The sequence below is a fragment of the Chamaea fasciata genome, unplaced genomic scaffold, assembly GCF_029207755.1.
Source record: "Chamaea fasciata isolate MVZ Bird 193981 ecotype frontalis unplaced genomic scaffold, bChaFas1.0.hap1 SCAF_2, whole genome shotgun sequence".
NCBI lineage: Eukaryota > Metazoa > Chordata > Aves > Passeriformes > Sylviidae > Chamaea > Chamaea fasciata.
The window spans coordinates 7,396,065-7,418,500 of NW_027094087.1; the positions used below are offsets into that span (position 1 = coordinate 7,396,065).

The 22,436-nt window shown below is 38.4% G+C and overlaps 1 protein-coding gene across 1 annotated transcript in view; it reads right to left on the reverse strand.

Moving 5' to 3' along the window:
• Nucleotides 1-22,436, reverse strand: part of ROBO1 (roundabout guidance receptor 1) — a 297,271-nt gene that overhangs the window by 242,272 nt on the left and 32,563 nt on the right. Inside the window, exon 2 of the mRNA XM_066208404.1 lies at nucleotides 11,870-12,196. Coding sequence (XP_066064501.1) covers nucleotides 11,870-12,196 — 327 coding nt within the window. The remainder of the gene's footprint in view (nucleotides 1-11,869; nucleotides 12,197-22,436) is intronic.

Here is a 22,436-nt window from a genome sequence, read left to right on the forward strand (position 1 = left end):
TGCTTTGCTTGGATTCACTAAAGAATAACAGTATTTCTTCAAGACACTAATGTTTCTTAGGAAGCATGAATAGTCTGAACAGCAAACTCTACACTTACTTTCTCCTCCTGTGACTTCCCTTACTGTATTCTTAATTGAAGAATAAATAACAGTAGTGAAATAAACTCCGGTGCTGATTTAAATTCCCAGAGCAGTATGAAAGCTTAAGTACAGTAAAATAAGCAGTTTTACCTACTGATTTATTCTGTAGGCACAGAATTGTTTGTACCTTCTTCTAGTTGTAGCTGTGGTCAGGGTAGTCCACATGCATATAGTTTAACAGAGACAGAATCCCTGAATCTAGGGTCATGGAATTACAGTCCTCATTGGCATTTCTACGCTGTGTGAGTTGACTCGTAGCCTCACGTTAACTTTGAACATTTGCTTTAATAAAACTGCACTAGGTTAAGTAGAAGTCTCCTGTATCCTAAGCTTTTGAAATTTGGAATAATCCGTGCAACTTTTCTGAGCCCATTCCAACTTCCCATGTCCTTTTTTGTGCATGTGAGTGAATTCAGCATTCCAGTAATTGTCTCACTGGTGAGCCACCTGTACCTTATCTCTTTACCTGCATTTCACAGCTCAATTAAAAACTTTCTTAGACTATCTAATGTGATTCCAGGTCCTGTTAAGCATCACTCCCTTAACAGAGTATGGTCCCATAATGCAAAACTCCTGAACATATACCTTTCAAGTTCAGACATATGACGTGGCATTTCAATGCAAGCATACACTTGCCAGGCCACTCAGTTCAGATACAGAGAGTGGACTTAGCTTTACCACTACTGGTTTATCTGGGTTTTTTATCTTGTTTATCTTACTTGTCTTATGTGCAAATCCTGCTGCAAATTGTGACTGATGATTATTGGGTAAATGCATTTTGAACTACACACATCTACTCTTTCCACCTCTATCTACTAACCCAGTGGGTCTGTGTGTGTGTGTTTAGAGGAAAGGGTCACTGCTTGACTCTTTCCACAAAGTAGGCAGATAATTTGAAGAAAAGCAAATCAGGTTTTTACCATTAGTTTGCATTGCTGCTCCATGGACGAGCTCTACTCACGCTCATCTAATCCTCTAGGAAGGCTGGTTTAAATCAGTTTTCTTTTTTGTCATAATTGAAGTCAGGAAAAAATTAAGCTTACTTTCTTCTTTCCAGTAACAAAATATTTAAATGATGACAGCACACTGGAGGAGCAAAACCAGGGACTGTAACTGCTAATTGCTGCTCCCAATTTCTACCCTCCTAACTTTGAAGCTCGGCATCTATTCCATGACATAGAGCAGAAATATGCATGAGCTGCAATTCCCCCTCTACAACAGGGATAACTAATTGACAGCCTGAAGGCTGAATCCAGCTTTGCAAGATGGTTTCACTTGGATCCCACGATGGCCTAGAGCAAAGACTGCACATCGTGTACTGTGTGTGCTCAACAATTTGCTTAGCCCACAGGAGAGCAGGAAAGAGGAGGGCAGGAAAGGAGAAGCAGGGAGCGGGAGGAACAAAAAGAAAGTGGGTGATGGCTGAGGGGTTACAATGGAAGTGTAACAGCTCCAGCACTTCCCCAACTTCCCAAGCTGCCTGTCCAGAGAGCAGCTTGTGTGGGGAAGAGCTGGAGCAAGCTCGGTCCATCAGAGCCCCCAAACTGGGCTAAGCCAGAGGAGGGACCACAACTACACCAGGCTCTCAAGCTCACACACCTCTTGTGATGAGCTTTTCAGAGATGGTTTTGCCAGACCTACTACATAATCAGGGAGGACTGTGAGTAAACTGGTGCCCCAAAAACCCCCACAACAAACAGAAGGGAGAAGGCAGCATCAGTCCCACATGGGAACTACAATCTCTCCAATGGTAGATCACACTGCTGGAGAAGATAGTCTGGAAGTTCCTACAGACAAAATCTTCACATCCTCTATCACAGAACAAACTAGGTTGGAAAAGACCTCTGAGTAGGTCCAACCTGCGACCTAACATCACCTCATCAGCTAAACCATGGCACCAAGTGCCTCATCAAGTCCATGTAATAAAGCAAAGGGCCTGAATTTGAATTTAGACACCATCCCTGAGCAGGAGTGAAATTAAAATCAATGACTCTCATCTGCTTCTGCAGGAGTAGTCCTAGGCCCAGCAGGAACACAGTAAACTGAAGAAAGAAAAACAAATGTCCGTATTTCCAGCATCATCTGCAGCACCTACATTTCACTTTTTTGACCTTTGCTCTCTGGGCAGCAGAGGGTTAAAGACTCAATCATCTTGATATATTCATCTGAGCCATGAGCAGCTGGCAGGGAGAAAACAAAAAAATAATGAGGTCCACAACCATAGGGAATCAGCAATACAGGCTCTAGAGGAATAAATCCAGGAAAATGGAAAATTACAAGTTAGAGAAACTCATTTTTTATCCCAGCACCACCCAAAAGTGGTAATTTTTGGAACATTTCAAAGGGTTTCCAAAGTTATTTGTAATTAGTGCTAAAAATTGCTATGAAACATTTCAATTAGTCCTTAAAAACAGAGCAATGAAGAGCAGTCTTGTGAGGAACAAACAGAACTACAAGAGAGATTCCAACCTCTCCAGAGCTGACAGATTTTTTGTGACCATCTGAGGTCAAGATTTAATTTGTTCCTGCCTCAGTTTTTCTGTCCAGAAAACAGCAACAGTGAGACCACCTTCATTCCCAAATATGGGTACATTTAAATATTATAAAATGCCTTTAAGATTTTCTTTTGAAACACCTACTTATAAATAGGAGAGAGGACTTTTCATGGTATTCCTGCAAAAGGAAAACAATGCTAAGGTGCTGAAAGAGAAGTATCCCTTGATCCTCTTTCTTCTGAGTAAGAGAAAAAATTTACTAAATTTTGATTTTTACTAATTTTACTGATTTATGATTTTGTTTTTTTACTTTGGGAAAATACTGTGACTATTTTTGGGGTATAAAAACCTCATTACTTCAGTTCCCATATTAAAATGAAATAAGTTGCAAAGCTTACCATTATGCCTTTTAATAATACCAAAGGATTGGTTCATCCCATTCAGAGTGAAAGAGCTCTATATTGAGATTATTTTATTTTACTAGCTAATTCCATGGTGGCAGTTTTGAATATTTCAACTATTACCACAAGTCTAATACATTTTATTTCATAAAGAATCTTTGCTATCATACAAGGTTTCTTGCCAAAAATGCATCTTGATGCTTATTTATGAAACAACGGACCTTTACATTGGATTTTATATTTATTCAGAAAGTGAAACGTAAGTAAGTTTTTATATATTTTAAGGAAAACTCGATCTACTAATAAACCAAAATCATAGGTATTATAAAGAGCAGTCTAGAAGACACCACTTGAAAAAAATCTGAGTAAAGTCACTTTATCAGTGTAGCCTTTCCTGTTTTAAAACCACATCACAACCCACACCAAAGAACTAATTCCACTAATAAAACTGGAGCCATACAAATTCTCTTCAGATAAAGATGTCTACAAGAGAGACTTGCTAGTGTCTGACAAAAAATTTAAGAACAGCATGGTATTCAAGGAATCTGCTTAATTATTGCCATCTTACTCTTGGAGAAGTTTTAGTCTATGTATTCTGTATACTTTCAGGTGAAAAAAAAAAAATCATCCATTTCTTTGAAGATCAGAGAAAAGCCTGCAGGTTTTTTACAGAACAGTCGATCAGAAGTATTATCGTTGAGTAAGGACAAAGCATTAAGCTGAAAACCAGACTCTCAACACTAACAGTTTCTGCCAGGAAAGCATTTACTAACAGGAATTGAGGAACAAAAGCAACCAAAAATGCCTTTGCATCTGGAAATGGTTACCAAAATGGCAACTATGTATAAAGTAGCCCAATCACATAACTCTAAGACTTTTTTTTTTTCTTTTAAAAGCAAGTGTTACAAAAAATATTTGACACTTCCCCGTTTTTTTTTTCCCTTAAACTCAAATACTTTAAAGTTATAAATTAATTAAAAACCAACAAACAAGCTTTTTTGGTGTGTTTTTTCCCCTCCACCTTACTGTGACCTTTTGGAATTGAATTATATAGCACGTATATAGGTAAAAAATTAAATCTCAGTCTGGCCAGCTCTAACACACAGCTCCTCTCCCCAAACAATTTTGATAGCATAGAAGCACAAAGAAGCCCAGTTTAGAGAGTCCACATGTGTTTAATCTTTGATTAATTGAACAAAAACTAAGCGCCTCCAGACATATTTCTTTTAATCACAGGAAAGATATCTTTTCAGTTGCTTTGCTAGCAGGAGGGAGTCAGCAGATGTCTGCCTGGTCTAAAGGGAATTTCTGTTTCTCTGGAGAAAACAGTTTAAATAGGAGAGGAGCAGACATATGCTGACTATGCACTGCTTAACAGATGACGTAGAGAAGCATCCACTACCTCAGGGAGTGGAACTGGGCAGTTTTCAAATTAAATTTCTTTCAAATTCAAAACAATCAGCTGAAATCAATTTACATACAGGATGCAAGTCAAGTCAGACAGCTCTCATCAAAACAGCTCACAGACACAAAGATGCAAATCCATCTTAGTCAGCAGTATGATCTCAAAGAAAGGTTTTAACCTGATGACAGTAAAAAAGAAAAATAAAAATTATTCTCTTCAAAATTTCAAACATAGCTGATACTTTTGTTTTCTGGGGCATGATAATTCAAAATAATATTTCATTAATATGGAGTATTTGACAAATATTCTCAATATATTGAGATTATATTTGACAAATATCTCAATATATATGATATGAGATGTATTGGCACAAAGCAAATTTATTTCCAAAAATTACCTCAGAAGCAAGTCTTTAAAAAAAGTTTTTCTGAAGTTTAGAATGTGTCATACTGGGGGAAAAAAGCATCAGAACAAGCAATGCATGAGGATTACTAGTCAGCATTTTACTTCTCTGACTTTATACTTCAGCCTACAGGCGTATGTCCTGTATCATCAGCTAGGAAATGGAAACATTTATAGAAATAGGAATGATCTTCATCTAGTTCTGCCAACATGTATTGGGGGAGGGAGGAGGAGGAGGGGTGGAGGTGGGGGAAGGAAGTTCTAGAGTCTAAAGCAGAAACTGGGAGAAAATGTCATCTAGACGCCTCTTAGATGAAAACACCATGTAAAGACTCCCTAGGACCAGAGGAAGATCACAACCAGGAAAAAAGAGGAGACAGCCAATGGTCCCAGTTAATTTGACAACCTGCACTAAGGAGTTCCCTCTGAACTCTGCTTGTGGCTCAATCCCTCCCAGCCCACGGGCACACACACACAGGCTGGAGAACTATGTGAACAGCACATCACTTAGTGCCATGGGAAGGGAGGAAAAACTAGCATCAAAACTGTGGTATCACAATGTCCTTTTCCTTCTACATGCAATTAGGATATCTGTCTTTATTCACATTTACACTTGATGTTATCGAGTCAAAAATGTCTTCCATAGGCTTCTGAATAGCAAAACTAAGATATTTGGGATCAATTCACTATGTTGGCTGGATTCAGGAAAAATACTCAAATACTTGTCTCAGGCTCATGCTTAGCACAGTAGGGCCCTTCAACCTGAACAATCATGATTCAATTTTTTTTCTTTGAAACTAACAACTTGAAGACAAAATGTGCAAAGCAAAGTTTCACCTCATTTGAAGCACCAAATTCTCCAGTTTTGGTTCAAGGTTTTAGATAATCTTTTACCCATCAGAGCTGCCATTCCACAAAAAGACTGTCACTATTGTTTGATTTATGAATTCACTGAGCTACACAGCAATTTCTGGCAAGACTACAGAATGTCTAATTTTCTTAATCATCCATCCCAGCATGTCCACCGTAACATCCTAAATTACTCATCAGCTTACGAATAATCTGTTTATTCACTGTATCACAAGCCATCAAGAACTGTACTCCTAAATTCCTCTGTTCTGCATAGTTTCTGGGAAAACACAGACATGTAAGAACATTTTCAGACAAAGTGTGCATTATTTAGCCCCGATCTTGGCAGGAGTAGATAACTGCATTGAAAAGGAATCTTTTATTTATGTACTCTGTTTTCACAGTGGTTGAAAGTCTCATGTAATAGCATCCACAAAAAATTCTCATTTTTTAAGTATCATTGTTATCAACTCACCTGTGAACTGTTTTGATACAGAATTAGCTGTAATGCTCAAATAATGTTGACACACATCCACAATAAAAGTCCTCTTAGTCTAATTCCAAAATCTACTGAATCTTAACATTTCAGGTGTAGTATGGAAGAGGCTTCCAAACATCCTCACAGAACAACCAAAACACTAAAATACGAATCTCATGATTTTTTAGACTTTTAAGAACGAATCTTACAAGTTTTCAAAGACGTACAAGTTGCATATTAGATAACAAACATGGAAATTTCCTTTAATAAAAGACTTAAACATAACTGTAGAATGAATTGCTGCCATACCAAACTTACAGGTAGAAGCATATTTAAGTGATGGCATTTCCAGTCAAGTCTCACTGCTTTAGTTTTCTCTAGGTTTTTTTGTTGTTGTTGATTTTTTAAAATTAAATCTTTAAGGTTTTGTTTTTCTTGTATCTGTACATAAGTTTATTCCTTAATGCATATATTAACCTCGTAACCCCCTCTACAGCATGCACAACCAGAAACTCTATTATTTTATCCATTTATTTCATCAGGGTGGGCAAAAAATTCAAAAAAGACAAAAAGACAGACCTTTTGTGATGCCTTAAGACCAACCATTTACTTGAAACAAAGCACTGACTTTTGTGAGACTTTGCCAAATAGAATCGTACCAACATAAACAGCATATGCTTGCCATGCAAATGGGTGCCACAAACTATGGAAGTTCTGATACGTGTCCAAAACATCTTATTTGTTACCATGCAGCTGGAGAAGGGAGTTGTCCCACTCTCTTAACGTGCCAGGGATTACACACAAGGCCCATTAATACAAATTTAATTGCTCGAATTTTGACAATATTGTATAATAATACAATCGATAACTCAGGGAGGCTGTATATTGCCTAAAATTAATGCAAAGTGAGAAAGAATTTTGCAGTTAATTGAGCAGCTCATGTCATGCATAACAGGAAAATGAGCTACAGGAAACTCATCACTGATCTTCAAATTTTGTAATCTTAAAACTGTAACAAAGCATTTTCAGAACTAGAGCCATCATCTAGTATGCACTGGAAATTATGTTACGATGATGACAAAGCTACACATGGAAGAATCATGCCAAATACCTTGGTCATAAATACACCCCTTCTCTAAACTCACTCTGAGGGGTGAGGGGAAAGAACTTTTGTGGCAAAAGAGAAGCAAGTTTGTCTCAGAGAAATATGATTTGAAAGACAGATTTGCAGAGTCCCTGACTAGCAAACATAACCAGCTTCATTTGCATTTCATTTTTTTTTAACAGCCTAAAAATCTTTAGAGTGGAGAAAGGAAGATGAATATATACCACTGCAGCTATTGTTGCCACTCTCAAGAAGAGTGGGCTTCTACAAAATTGTTACTTATCAGACATCCACAAGATCCAGAGATATAATTTTCCTCAAAAAGGAATAACGGGGGGAAAAAAAATTAAACACTTGAATCAAACTATCACACACCAGTAACTGAATTTGGTCTTAATCAGGTGGATCCATTCACCAGACAATCCTGAGAGGTTCAAACATGGGAAGCAGCCTGCAGCCAGTTTCCAGTCGGCTAACACACTTTTTCAAAACTGCTTTTATTTCTCTGCTCTGAAAAACTACTTTGTTTTCCAACTGTTTATGTGATAGCCAAAACAGTCTTCAGCCTTTACTCTGAGGAGGCAGTATGTTTCCACTTTCTTCTCACACCTGTAAAAGCTGACATTTATGGAGAGAATTACCCAGCTTCGTTTTTGACAGGGACATGCCCCTTCCACATTCTTCAGGACCTTTCACCACCGGAGAACGTGTCACTGGTAGGCAGTAATCCAAAACCAGTTACATTCCCCCAAAACAAAACATGAAGCTAATTTAAGTAGGTCTCCAGTGATCAAAAGGCTGAGTTCATGAAGTCAGGAAGAGGGAGGGAGTCGCGCTTGGAGCGGCCTCAGTCTGGAGGATGCCTCCAGCCTGTGACCTGATTATCCCATGGTTCACCCCTCAGGGCTACACTGCAGAAACTGCTTCTGCAAATCAACTCAACACATGCAGCCAGTCTCCATTACAAAAAGCTTTGCAAATGGGATTTCAAATACAGATGAAACCAGTCCATTTAAAAAATAAAAACCCCAGTTACTCAGGAGTTACATCACTTATTTGAACGACTTGTCATTCACATTGGAGTTCCTGTTTATGCAAATTTATCTCCTTCCCATTTATGAAGATATGACAGATCTAAATTACAAAGAAAATGTCAAGTAATACTAAATTGCAAAGCTTCTTCCCACAGAGCTCCGTAACAGAGAGTAGTTTTACTAGTCTCCAAAGTGCCTGAAAGACTTTAATTCCTGAAATATCAAGTGGCTGGCTAAAGAACATGTGTGGTAGATTAAGGGTGCCATTCTTCACCAGCCAGAGGATCACCTCGTTTTTAAGGATTTTTAGGGGATGGGGCATGGCTTCAAAGGAATAACCACAGAAATTTCAGCAAACACAGCTCCACGAATATTTTTATATAAAATACAACGTGACTGTGGAGAAGATATAACAAATCCTTAATGCTGTGCGTAGACACACAGCATCTTCAAATATTCTGGAAGGGTCACAAGAGCCACAGACTGAATAAGACTTATTTAATTCAATCTGATGATAATTAATGTTATTTAGGTTATGTTCAATAGGATTAATTGAGGACTAACACTATCATTACTTAGATATGTATCAGTGGAAGAAAATGCAGCATCCTCTGGATTAAATGAGATGCAAATGTCAGTCATGTCACCAAGGAGAGGCTGATGACTAGAAAGTGACAAAGCAGAGGGAAAACGATCTTAAATTTTGATTTAAGTCACTACTCCCCTGTGGTAATCAAATCTAAAGCTGTTTTGAAAGTTTTTGAAATGCAGAGGTATTTAAAAAAGATAAAACAGCTTTTAATACAGTGCAACCTTCTGAAATCTTTGTAGCTTTGAAATCCCACTACATTTCCTTCTTTGCAAGTGTGGACTCTAAGGATAGTGTGCTGAAGGAAGATGCCCACCTGATCACATACACAACAAATTCTCTTTGTGGATTAATCTCAAAAGATGACCATGGGAAGTGCTTAAAGTTGAAAAATAAGTGCATGAAGGTACAACAGACATGAAAGTTTACATCAGTATTAACTTGAACCTTAAGTCAAGTGTACAACATCCACTGAAAAGGGAAGGAACTTCATCTAACTGAAGGGGTTACAGTATGAGATGATGGAAGGAAAGTGATAAATTTCCTATCACGTTGTGAAACAAACAGGGGCCGACATGAGCTGCCTCTTCCAGTCAGAGTTAGCAGCTAAACTGCAAAACATGATGCTGTTTCCAGTTTCACAAAAGGTTTTTGGCAAAAATTGCAGCATCAAAGCATATAATGAGTAGTCTAAATCATCTTCTGTGCTTTATGGAAAGTAGAAACCAAACAAAGGCAATTTAACTCTGTAAACACACAAAAATTAAACTATACATAAGGATTTCTAAACCAGCAACTGTGTATGACTACAGGCATAGAAATGTAAATGCTCTGGTGCCCAGCACAGGTGCACTGAGAACTAAACAGAGCAGTTTGCTGATTTGCAGCAATCTGCAAACGTAGCTCCAGTTTATAATGACGATAGCATTACACCTATAATGCAGAGATTTTTAATTTAATGCAGATTTATTCCACCAGCCTTCAACTCTTTCCTTGTTCCTCACCTCTTCTGTGCTATTTAAAGTGTTTTGGTGCTATTGCATTGTCACATCACTACCTTTCTACTAAAATAATAGCCTTTACTGTTAAAATTCTTTGTCTATGATGTCCTGGTATGCAACTAAAACTGTGTATCATTATACCTAAAAATGTGATTTCCAAATACAGATTGTGATTTTTTTTTCTTTCTTTACAGAATTGGTGGTGGTTATTTTTTGATAAAAGCCCTTGATACCAGGGCTACTTAGATCCACTTTGAGGAGGATTAACAATTTAATGCTACATTATTGTTAAATGGTGTACATTTACACACTTTTAAGAAGACTTTTTTTTTTTTTTTTTTTGGCTCAAGTGTTGGCAGAAGCTCTTAAAAAAATTGTGGCAATATCAATATTTTGCATTCAGACCCTGTTAGTAAGACTCCCTACTATAATCACATGAAAATTAGTTGAGCCAGAGGTGACAAACACATTTAATATCTATGTACCAGCTGAATTGATGCATGTCACAGTGCATCAGTCACTGAAGTCCACCTCATGTTTCTGGGTTCTGATGAGAGGTGGTAGAAGTCACAGAAACACTGTGTGCATTTCACACATCGCTTCAAGGTGCATCACAAACCAAAGGAAGGCAAAATAAGCACAGAACATTAAAACCCCTCCTAAGAACCAATGTGAAGTGCTATAAATGAAACAGCAATTAGATAAAAATGAAGATCTCAGCCATTAATGCCCACTCAAAATTGCACTTCCAAGATGCCATTTATAGCATTTGGGAGTAAGGAGTCAGGGTATGATTCAAACAGGTTTTACATTCACTGGAAAAGCATACTTCCAGCTACCCAGACACTGATTACCATTATCACTAGAAGTGGTTAACAAGGAAACAGCATGATCCTAATCATGGATGTCGACACTGTTATATGTGAAGTCTGAGATCTTTCTGGTGTAGCTATGAAAGTCCTTGGGATTGTCTTGAATATGAGAGACTAGACAGGGCTCAAGCAAATGCACAAATTTAGAGTAGATTTCCTTGGCCTTCTGTGAGACTTATGAAAATTTAACCCTTCTTCTAAAATTATACACCAACGGTGGCACTTAACTTATCTAAGAGATAGGAGCCTCTTCAGAGCTCGTTAACAACATGAATCATTCAGTCAACAGAGATCAGTGTTTTCAGAGTGACTCACCCAGTTCTGTGCTGCTCTTCAACAGGACACCAGGTGAATTGCTACACCTTACAAAGGAAGCCTATAAAAGCCACTTCAAAATAGATACCTAACTTTGAGTTGCAAGGCTTCCTCTCATACTTTAGTGCCCCCAAAATGTATTTTTTTTGACCTACACTTGGCCCCCCATACAAATGCCTAAACCACTTCAATGTACGCTCTCTTCCTCTACAAGTAGAGTTTAAAAGATACACAGGAAGAGATAAGCATTACAAAGTGATGTGAACATACTTGACTGCTCCTTCCGTTGGCCAAATACTTAAAACCAGAGAGATAATTTTTTGGGCCAGTTCTTTCAGAGAGAAAAAAAAAATTGTGTTTGCAAATCTGCCGCTCTTTCTAGTGTTTATTTGTGCAACAACAATTACCCTGTTAGATCAAATCCTGGCTATCCTGCCTCCTATTACACACTGTAAATTGCATGGTTATCTGGGGAGGAAGAAACACGTGTAAATTGAAACAAAGTATACAAAATCTTACAAACAAAGCAATCCTAATTTCACGGAAGTACAAAAGTGGCGAGAACGCACCAAAAAAATCATCTGAATTTCTCCAGTGACACAATACATCCTCTGACTCTATTTTCCTATCTCTGTATAAATAATAATTAACCGTGTAATTCCTTCGTCGCTTTTAAGTCACTGCCCCAGAGGCAGCTCACGCTTATTTTTATCTCCAAATAACATCAAAGCAAGCGGCTGTTACCAAAGGTGGGGAGGGAAGGAGGAGGGAAATGTACTTACTTGCCACCTCCAGGGACGCATTGTGGCTCACAGCCTCCCCCAGGTAATTCCTTGCCACGCACACATAGACCCCTTCGTCCGGCCGGCTCTTGCGCCCGTGCACGATGCGCAGGAAAAATAAAGATCCGCTGGGCAGCAGCATCCGGTGGGAGCGCGGGTCATCCTTGTCCGTTTCCACCCTTTCCCCCCCCTTGTACCACTCGATGGTGGGGGTGGGCCTTCCCTCTGCCTTGCAGTTCAGAGTGGCTGGCTCTCCTTTGGAAACAATCAGATCGGAGGGGTGCTCCACGATCCGAGGCGGGAAATCTTCCTGTCGAAGACGGGAACCTGCAAGGCGAAAACGTGAAGTTTTGTTAGGAAACCACGGCCAGGTACGGGCACGGTGTCTGGCAAAACAACCACTTAGCCATCACCTTGTAGCACAGCATTTAATAAGAGCAGCTATTAACATCCTAGAGTACACAAAAGAAAACCTTAGTGCACTTCACCGTGCGCGAGGTTCTCCCAAGTGAGTGTTCACTTATTCAAAAGTATTTTTTTCAACAGGGGACCTAGTGTTAGTGAACGGCCATATTCCTAAATCACATCAATCCTGCATCTATTCATGAACATAAATTTATACATACATGCACATGCATATCTAGAACTACAAAAACAAGTCCTACAGATACTCCACAGAGATCAGACAACCTCGACCAGCAGAACTGGTACTTCTAATCCATAACCCAAAGCCATAGCCAACCTCATGCAACCTTCTGGAAAGGCCATTCATTCATGGAATGTCTACAGAGTTACACCAACATCTCCAGTGCCCACAGAGCTGCTTTATTTCACTTGTACTATCGTCTCTTGAGTTCCTTGTTAAGTAGTGCCATAGAAGTATAAACGCATGGAGTGCATCTTATGCCTCGTGCATCAGGAAAATTTTTACTTTCTAAAATTCTGGATGTCCCCAATCCAGGAAAAACTGTGAGGCAAGGGTATCCAGAATAAAAGAAAAGCTACAAGCAAATAAGATACTCTTCTAGACAAGGTACTTTTAAACAAGATGCTCTTCTAGAAAAGCATTTAACTTCACTGCTTCAAAATTTGAGTTGATTACTTGCATAAGGAAAAAAAAAAACCCACCAAACAAAACAAAACCCAAAAAACAAAAAACCACACTCAACCAAACAGAAAGAAAACACAAAACAAAGGGGGGGAAAAAAACAAAAAACAAAAGATCATCCAAAATCCCAACAAACAAACATACAACCCCAGTAACAGTCTGCATAGATATATACCACAGATGACTGAGAACCTACTGAGCACCCAAGAATTCCAGACTGGGAATAAACAGCTATCAAAACTTTCAGGGTTTTAAAATGTTGACTCAAAATCAAATTACTGTTTTCTTTATTTCTCTCTTCCTTGAAGCACAACTTTGCCATGGATAAAAATTAGTCTCGTGGGTCAGTAATTCCTGATTATTAAAATCTCAGATGCCAAGATTCTTTATTAACATTAATAACATGGGGTTTGAACAGCTGCGAAGCACCAGGAAGAAACACAACATCTATTCACTGCAGGTTAATAGACCATAAACTGATATGGAAACAGGGAAAGGAGACAAGAAGAGGAGAGGTCCAGCCACTACTCTTTTAAATATATGCTAAATATGTATGTCCCTTATTATATATAAAATACATATATATTTATGTATATAAAATAAAAGTATTCTAAAATGTGCAATTTTAATTTTATTTCACATTTTCTTCACCTCAAGATAATTAAATGTTCAACTAACCAGCTAGCACTACCACACGCTCAAAAATCCCTTTCAGTATGGCCAGACTACACTGAAATTCATCTACATTCTGTATGTAGTAAAACAGGGTAGTTTTACATGAACATTACTGATCATTAAATGCAAAACATTTCAAACAGCAATAAGCCTGCTCTTCAGATAAGGTTTGGGCAGACAGAACAGAGGCCAAGGAGCTTCCAAACCCCTCTGCTGGCTACACACCCCTGCACAGCCCAAGCCTGCATGTCACACCAAAACCAAATTTTAAGCAGCACCTCCAAGAGGTCTGGCACAGGCCAAACCCAGTGAAAGGAGAGCTAAGAGCACAAGTAAAAAAAATTGTGCCAATCAGCACCGATCTTTTGCAGCAGCTAAAAAAGCCTCTAACAGACTTTGGTGTTACCTGAGAACACATCTCAGTAACTGCAAAGCTGCATTTGTGTCTGCTCATCCCAAACTTTTACACAGCTTTTTGTGCATAGCTCCTCATTCAATACTTCTGCCCTCACAAGTGGGCTGGCCAATTGCAAACCCCTCTTTCCAAGATAAAAATGCCTAGAGAGGGATTAAAAACCTTATTTTGTTTATATCTTTAGTCACTTCCTATGTAATTCCCAAGGAAAGGCACTGAAACAAAGGATTACAGAGCTAAAAATCAATTGCTCTAAGACACACTGGAAAAATAAAAATAGGCAATTTCAATGTAAGATGTTTAAAAGGCAGTTAAGAAGTCTTTTAAAACCCAAAGTTTTGACATATGCTAATATGTACCATGCTTGTATTTTCACAGGCAATGCCAGCTAGGCAACACACAGCACAGTACAAGCCTCTATTGTTCCTGTCAGCCTGGCTCAGACCACAAATAAATGAAATACCATTTTCAGATATATTGTGTGCACGCTTTCCACACTGACATTTAACTGGCTGTACATGTACTTTAAGCACTGTACAGAATGAAAGCATAAAGACTGACCTCTAAACTTTCTTGAAAACAGACTCAAAACCCTAAGTGGGGGAAAAAATCCTTCAGGATAATCCAGGAATGCTCATATTTATTTTTTTATGTTTATTGGATAATATTAGAGAAGAGAAATGACAGAAATGTCTATGAAATTATATATATATTTTTAAAGCTTAGCATTTTATTAAGTAACATTTCTCTAGCAAATTTCACAACACTGCTTAAATCATAAAGGGACAAAAGTTGCATGATTAGCTGACTGGCACAGAGTGAGCACTAACCACAGATTTAGTGACAACTGCCTGAGGGGTATAATAGCCTTGACAAACAAGTTATAAGCTTTCTACATATCTTCCTTTTCTTTTCGATAGTTATTTAAGCTGCATTTACATTTTATTGAGAAGAAGCAGCTTCAATTACCAACATAAATCTTGGAGTGGGCACCAATCCTGTAATTTTCCTGTCAAAAACCCTTCCCACAAGATACGTGATTTAAAAAAAAAAAACAACAAAAACCACCCCCCCCCAAAAAAAAAAAAAAAAAAAAAAAAAAAAAAAAAAAAAAAAAAAAGACAAAACACCACCAAACCTCCAAAAGCTGAGCACCTAATACATACTGGATATTCCATTAAATATACAAGAGAGCTGCTGTTTTTTTTCCCCAAAGATGACAGCACTGGGTTATAGCAACTAACCAACTGGTGTTCTCTGCTTTTATTACAATTCAAGTCTTTCATAAAAAGTCAATTGGATGCCACCAATTAAAGTACACCAGACTAATCATTTCATGCTGCTGCTTAAAAGGACAATTATATGAAATCATGTTTCCAGTTTCTTGGATTTGGCCACAACGATTTTTACAAGAATTTAAACAATGACATAAACAGATGTGAAGGTTCATACAAAACTTGCATTAGAGAAATGACAAACTCACAGAAGCTAAGATTTGCCTTTATTCCCACCTTAAAACATCCTGTTGCTAGCATATTAAAACAAAACTTATTAATAAGCAGCAGGGAGTGTATTTAAATATGAAAGCTGCTGATATCAGGGGTTCAAACACTGTCTACCCCTTGTGTACAAACACATTCTCCTTTGGGGGAAAACAAAAAAGTTCTCTGCTATTGGAACAAACTGTATCAGTTGATCTAAACCTGAGCTCAGATGGATATGGAAAACCTCATTTCCCAAGATCTATATATCTAAATAGCAATTTATCATAAGTATTATAAAATACTGCGTGACAGACTGTATCCTTAGCCAAATTCCTAAGGGCCAGTATACTCTTGGCCCTGTTTCTTTTCCATTCCACAAATATTGCATTTAACACTGATTTTCAGAGCACAAGAACCTTGCTCTTTTTTTCTTATTATTGAAACCCTATGTAAGAGCTGAGTAACTGGCCTAATTGTTACCAAAGTTATTAGTAAAATGCTAACAAACAAAACCACAAGTTGAAAAACAATGTTAGGTGATCCTTGCAAACAACCTTACTTAATCAGAACATAAGAGCTTCCCCAATTCCCCAGTGTTTCCAGTATTAACTTAACCTCTTTCAGAAACTTTTCAAAAAGTAGAGGGGAGTATCTTTGTGGTTCATGTAAGTTGACTGGAAAGATGTTCCCTAAGTCTCTCACTCTAATGGTTAGAAATGTTCCCCTAATCCTCAGGTTAAACATACCCCCAAATAGTAAATACCTCATTCTTCCTGCGCTGAAAGTGACCTATAATTCAGATCTCTTCACAAACTTCTCAGAATCTTACGCCTTTGACATGCAAATTGCAACCTTTTCCTTTTTTACCAGCCTCTTGGATTCTGTGTTGCTCCTGCTCTTAGAAGTCACAAGCCTAATTTCATCTAGTTTTCCCTTCATAAGATTTGCTCACCTTTTTCCTTGCCTGAAGTTCGACTTTATCCTTTTGAAGATGAAGACCCAAACCATACACACTCCAGAGGCAAGCAGACTTTGAGTGCTATTTCAAGCACACACTGTGAAACAATATCACATCATGCTACAGGGCAAAAATAACTAAAGGATATATCAAAGTATTTTTCTGAAAGTGGCTTTTCTGCAGCTAACCTAACCTACTGAGTTTTCTTTGTTGCATAGACAACAAATAATTTTCAAGGAAAAAACAACAGAACTAGGAAGACCACTGAGATTTTGTCCCATTCATTTTCTTTCTCTCTACTTCTTCCTTCTTTTAATATTCTTACTCTTTGTGTACTACCCTTGCGCAGTTTCAATAAAACACCTGATTTCCTGATGTTTGTAGCCGACACGAACTGTATATTGAAAAGCAACTATTGTGACATTTCCTTTTCAGGGTTGGCGGTTGTCCTTTCATAACCAAAGACGTGAAGTTATTATTAAAGATAGTAATGCTGTGCCTATTTTGGATTTTCTCAAAATACTTACACATCAGAACAGGAATTTCATTGTCTAATTCTGCTTTGCTCTAAAGAAAAAGAGTGAGAACTGCATTTAACTGGTATTTCTCAAACACTGATTGGAGAACAGCACTGGTATCACTTTGGACTGAGGAAACCTTGACACAGAGCTTTATTTACAAGAGCTGCTCAATTCTAACACCTGAGCATTGAACACATATTCTAGAAAAACAAAGTTAAGCTTTTTACCCAAACCCTGCCATTACTTTGCACAGTCATAACTCCTTTCAAAGGATGCCATCTTTATGAACAACAATGTCCCCCTGCAAGTGAGAAAGAATAAAGAGGAAAACGCACAGTTGGAACACAACAGCACTGTCACATCAGCTGATTAATGCCCACCCGGGACTACAGGTTTATTGAAATGCATTTCAAGACAGAGAAAATGGTTCCAAACACTGATCTGGGAATAGGTCCAGTTCTTTTCAATTGATACCATAAAATGTGACAAGCAAGGCTCTCACTTTGGATCAGGAGAACCTGCAATTATCCTGTATCTTCCCAGTGGAGAAATGCTCCATTTCTTTCTCTGAGAACACAGCGGAAAACAGGTGAGCAAGATGTAAATGAGAAGAAAAGCCCTGAACACTGCCTGATCATCCCCCACCACAAAACCACAGTGATGTTCCCTGAAAAAGAAGTTGCTCTTATTTCAGTTTACATCATCATGTCAAGGAACCCTTTTGTTTCCCTCCTCCAATCACTACTGAAATCTCATTGATAAACGAAGTTATTGACATATTTTTAATTACATCTCCTACTAAGGGATATTTTGGGATAAAGCAAAATAATTCGCTTTAAAAACAAAATGCGATTACACAATGTGGGCCATGGCTTTTAAAACAAATCTGTAGACATCCACAAAACATTTTTTTCCACACTCAAAAGACAGCAACAAAAAACACTTCAAGGTTAAGACACCATGAATTACAATTGCATTTCTGTCATAGCTACCACACTATCAGGAGATGTCAGAAACCAGTAATTTACTGTACACTTATGGAAAAAAAACCATAGGGTAATGACAGAGCGCCTGGAGTTTTAAGCCACGTCTGTCTGTCTCTTTGAAATAAGAGATTAAATGGGAGCTGTACTAAAAATGCCTCAAATCCAGACTGATCTTGTGCCTGGCTCTTACATCGAGAGATGTAACCCAAACATTGGAAGCTACAGACATTCAATTTACACAATATTCATGACCTGGTCAACTGAACAGGAGTTAGTTGAAGTATTATAGCCATAAGCTAAATAAATAAAGGAGGCAAATAATTTTTGAAATTTTATATATCATTGGTGTAAATGGTTTGTTACTGTGCCTTATTCAGCAGTAATTCTGGACATAAGTGATTAGGTCAGAAAAAGCCATGAGTTGTAAGCAAAAAAAAATCTTCTGGGAAGTTGTACATTATCTTATAGTTAATTAAATACTCTGCCTGGTGGGAATGATGAAGAAAAAATTGGCAAATACTGTATTGGTCAGATACAAACACTGAGTCCCCATTTTAGTTCCTAAAGACATATTTCCCAGGAGATGCTAAGAGAGACTTCCTCGCTGAAATAATCACTTTTAACAAAGAAGCCTGAAGTGGCAACAGTAAGAGTCATGCTTTAGTTTCTTAATCCAAAATTAAATTCAACTCCTCCAAATTGCTCTTGAACAAACCACTTATTTTCAAGAGACTCAGCTTTACACTCAATCTTTGTTACATGAACACATGCTACTGGTTTGTGCAGCAGTTAGCATAAATAAGTCCTGACCTGGTTATTCATTAAATTAGCTAGAATATAAATTTAAAATAATAATATTTATATTGCGCCATGTAAGAGGCTGACATTTACATAAAACCCCAGGCAATAGTTAATGTTCCCAGGGTAAGAAACTGGTCAGTTTTATTTTTTCCTTTCCCTCAGCTGTGCTTCCTGGTAAGATATTTATCTCATCTGACTCTGGTGGATAATGGAATAGTCTGAGATATCAGTATCTAGAGCACTGACTTTTGAAACTACAACTCCCTCACTAAAAAACAACAACATCCCACACCAAACTGGTAAGCTAGGAATAGTATTTCCCCTTAAGGGAAACATTAATGAAATTACAGAAATACTTTCATTAATAATGCAAAATCAACTGTGACTCAGGGAGCAACTCCACTATATTCGAAAACAAAAACAGGCACAACGGTAATAAAGTCTATTTCATTACATAATATAATTCACTTTTTTTTTTTTTTTTCTTTGAAAGGGCTGGAGTAATGCTGGGAGATATTTTCCACACTGGGATGACACGGAGAATACCCTAGGACAAGGCTGAGAACGGCTGAGCTGTATGTGAAGGCTGAAGCCCCTCTTTGGAGATTTGGATGTGACAAGCTGGCAGTGACCACACCGAAGTGCAGGATGAGTGAGGCAAGGGGGTCAGGCAGCCACACAAAGAGCGTGACACGGTGGGAGCTGCACAGGCCCTGGAATGGCTGTCAAGAGCAAGAGGGAAAAGAAGGGGCAAAGGATTACGGCAAGGATGCAAATGGTAAGCGGAGCTGAAGTGAAGAGCAACTGGAAGACCACTAGGGAAACGGATACTTGAACTGTATTAAGGTAATAGGATTTGATGAAAATTGGGTAATTCTGAGGACACCAGAGCTGGCAAGGTACTGAAAATGACCACTGGTTAAACACAGGGAGTGGGGACCCAGTGGGAAGATCTGAGACAGCTCAGAGCAATCCCTCTGCCCTGTCCTCTTCCTTCCCTGGCAGATTGCATTCCCTACAAAGGCAGGCCTGACAGCTCTGATCTGCTGTCAGCAGCTGGAGAAGGCAGAGTAAATGGGAAAGTGTGGGGACTGAGGCTGCTGCGAGTCACGTCAGAATTGCCAGTTCCAGGGCTTGGTTTCCTATTGAGCAGGGAGGGAGGGAGGATAAGGAAACAAAGAAAAGGCAGCCAGGCTCTCCTCTACCTTCCATCCCTGTCTGCGATCATGTTTCATCCTAGTAGAGTATCTTGTTGGCTGTTAACAACTGGTTTGCCATTCGGGAGAGGAAAACAGAACTTGGAGAAAAACAACAGGAGTGTTCCAAAACCAAAGGAGGACTCACAGCTGCACTGACAGGACCAAATGAACTTCCAGTTGAGTGACAATGCCTAGGACTCACAATTATGTAAATACATCATAAATAGTAACATATGGTTACATATTTTATGTATTTTATTCACATATGCGTTGATAAATCATGTCAGACACACTGATGCAGAAATTTTTTACCTCACCTGTAGGTTTGTTGGTAATCAGTGTCAAAGATTTCACCTATTTGTGGTGATTACAGCACTTTAGGCTATTTTATTCCAAAGCTTAATCTATATGGACAAACAAAACACGAAATATCCCTTTGGATGATTATACTCATTCACCAAAACAGACGTAAAAATATTTGTTGATTTGGGGTTATTTTTAAAATCACAAAAAACAAACACAATGCTGTCTCTCTATAATATTTGAGATGGGTTGCCCCCACATTCTTCCAGACTTTTCACAGTTACCTGTTACCATGCTTCTAAACTTATTTCCACTTCCAAATTTCAGTGGGGGATTGAGTCTGATATTGATCAACTACATGTTCAGATGTCTGAGATGCTGAGAGAAGGGAAAAAGGATCCTCATTTCTGCAGGGCTATTGGGATGCCAGAGAATCAACAACTCTCAGTGGGACCAGGGATTTTCTCAGCTGTGCCAGAGAACATTCCTCAGTTCTGAGACAACACAAGTATTGTAACACCACAGTCAATAGCACTCCTAGGCTGCGCCTGGGCCCATTTTGGTACATCTCATGCAGTTGATATTGCCTTTTTTTTCTTGTTCCCAAACTGGATTTAAAGAGAAATATGATGATTCAAAACACCTGTCCGAAATCGTACTCTTTAAGATGACTGTAAATCTGTTTCAGATGCAAGGGAGAATGAATCAAACATCAAAACTGCCCTCATCAATCCAAATATTAGGTGTTTATAGGAGATGTATGACAGCTCAGAAATAAGTTTGAATTTAAACATTTAGTGGTTAATTAATTTAGAAATTATTAACAAGGAAACAAAAAATTACTATTAAGCAGTTTAGTTTCCCTATTCTTATTTTAATGGGCTCAAAATTTGAATTAAAACAGCTGGTTTTTACTCCATTTAATACACTGGACTTCTTGTATGGCATTAAGTTTGAACAATTACAAGAAGTCCAGGTATTTTGAATTACAAGTTGTTCCTGACGTAGCAACACTGGCATGTTTTTGTTGCATAAGGAAGCGTGGAAGTTTAAATCCAAATTAAAGAAAAAAATTTAAATAAGTTGCATACAGTTACATAAAAGTGCAGATCAGTATAAATTATTTTATCATAGTTTAAAAAATTTAAATCAAATACGCCCTTACTGAAAGCCTGTCTATCCCTACCATTTTTCCAATACATACTTTTAATCAAATATAAAGCTAAGTAAGTGAACACGAAAAGCATGAAAGATACCATGCTTTCAGGGGAAAGCAATAAATATCTCCTCCCAAGTTACTCTGCATAGCAATCAACATGATTGATGATGCAGGATGACTGAAAATATTTTTTTATTCCTACTTTTCCCCAGTACAAAGATTTGTCAAAACAGCAAAATTACACCTAAAGTAAACTTCTATCCATCAATGCCATCAAAATAATCCTTTGCTGAGACACACTGAAAAGTTTTCCCTTTGACCGTGTTTGAATTTCTTGTCCTTTAAGAGACCAGAAAACGAACCACAGAATCTTTTGGGTTGGAAAAGACCTCTGAGATCATCAAGTCCAACTTATGACTGATCCCCACCTTGTCACCAAGACCACGGCACTGAGTGCCTCGTCTACGCTTCTCTTAAACACCTCTGGGGACAATGACTCCACCACCTCCCTGGGCAGCCCCTTCCAACATTTAACTGACCTTTCAGTGAAGAAATTCCCCCTGATGTCCTACATGGGTGCAGCATAAGGTCTCCCCTGTGCTCCTTTTCTACAGTGTAAACAGCCCCGGTGCCCTCAGCTGCTTTTCCTCAGACTCGTGCTCCTGACCCTTCCCCAGCTCTGTTCCCTTCCCTGTACTCACCCCAGCACATCGATTTCCTTCTTGTTTTGAGGTGCCCAAAACTGAACACAGCTCTCAAGGTGCGACCTCAATGATGCAGAGTACAAGGGGAGCCCACTGGGTTTGGTTTTTGTTCCCTCAAAGGTTTCCCTTGGCTCCGAAACCAAACTGAGAAATCTGAAATCTTCCACACGGCCAATTCTTTTACCATTGCTCCTACTCACATCTTTGCACAAAGCATAATTTTGCAATGCTCAGTTGAATCCAACTGCAGGTGA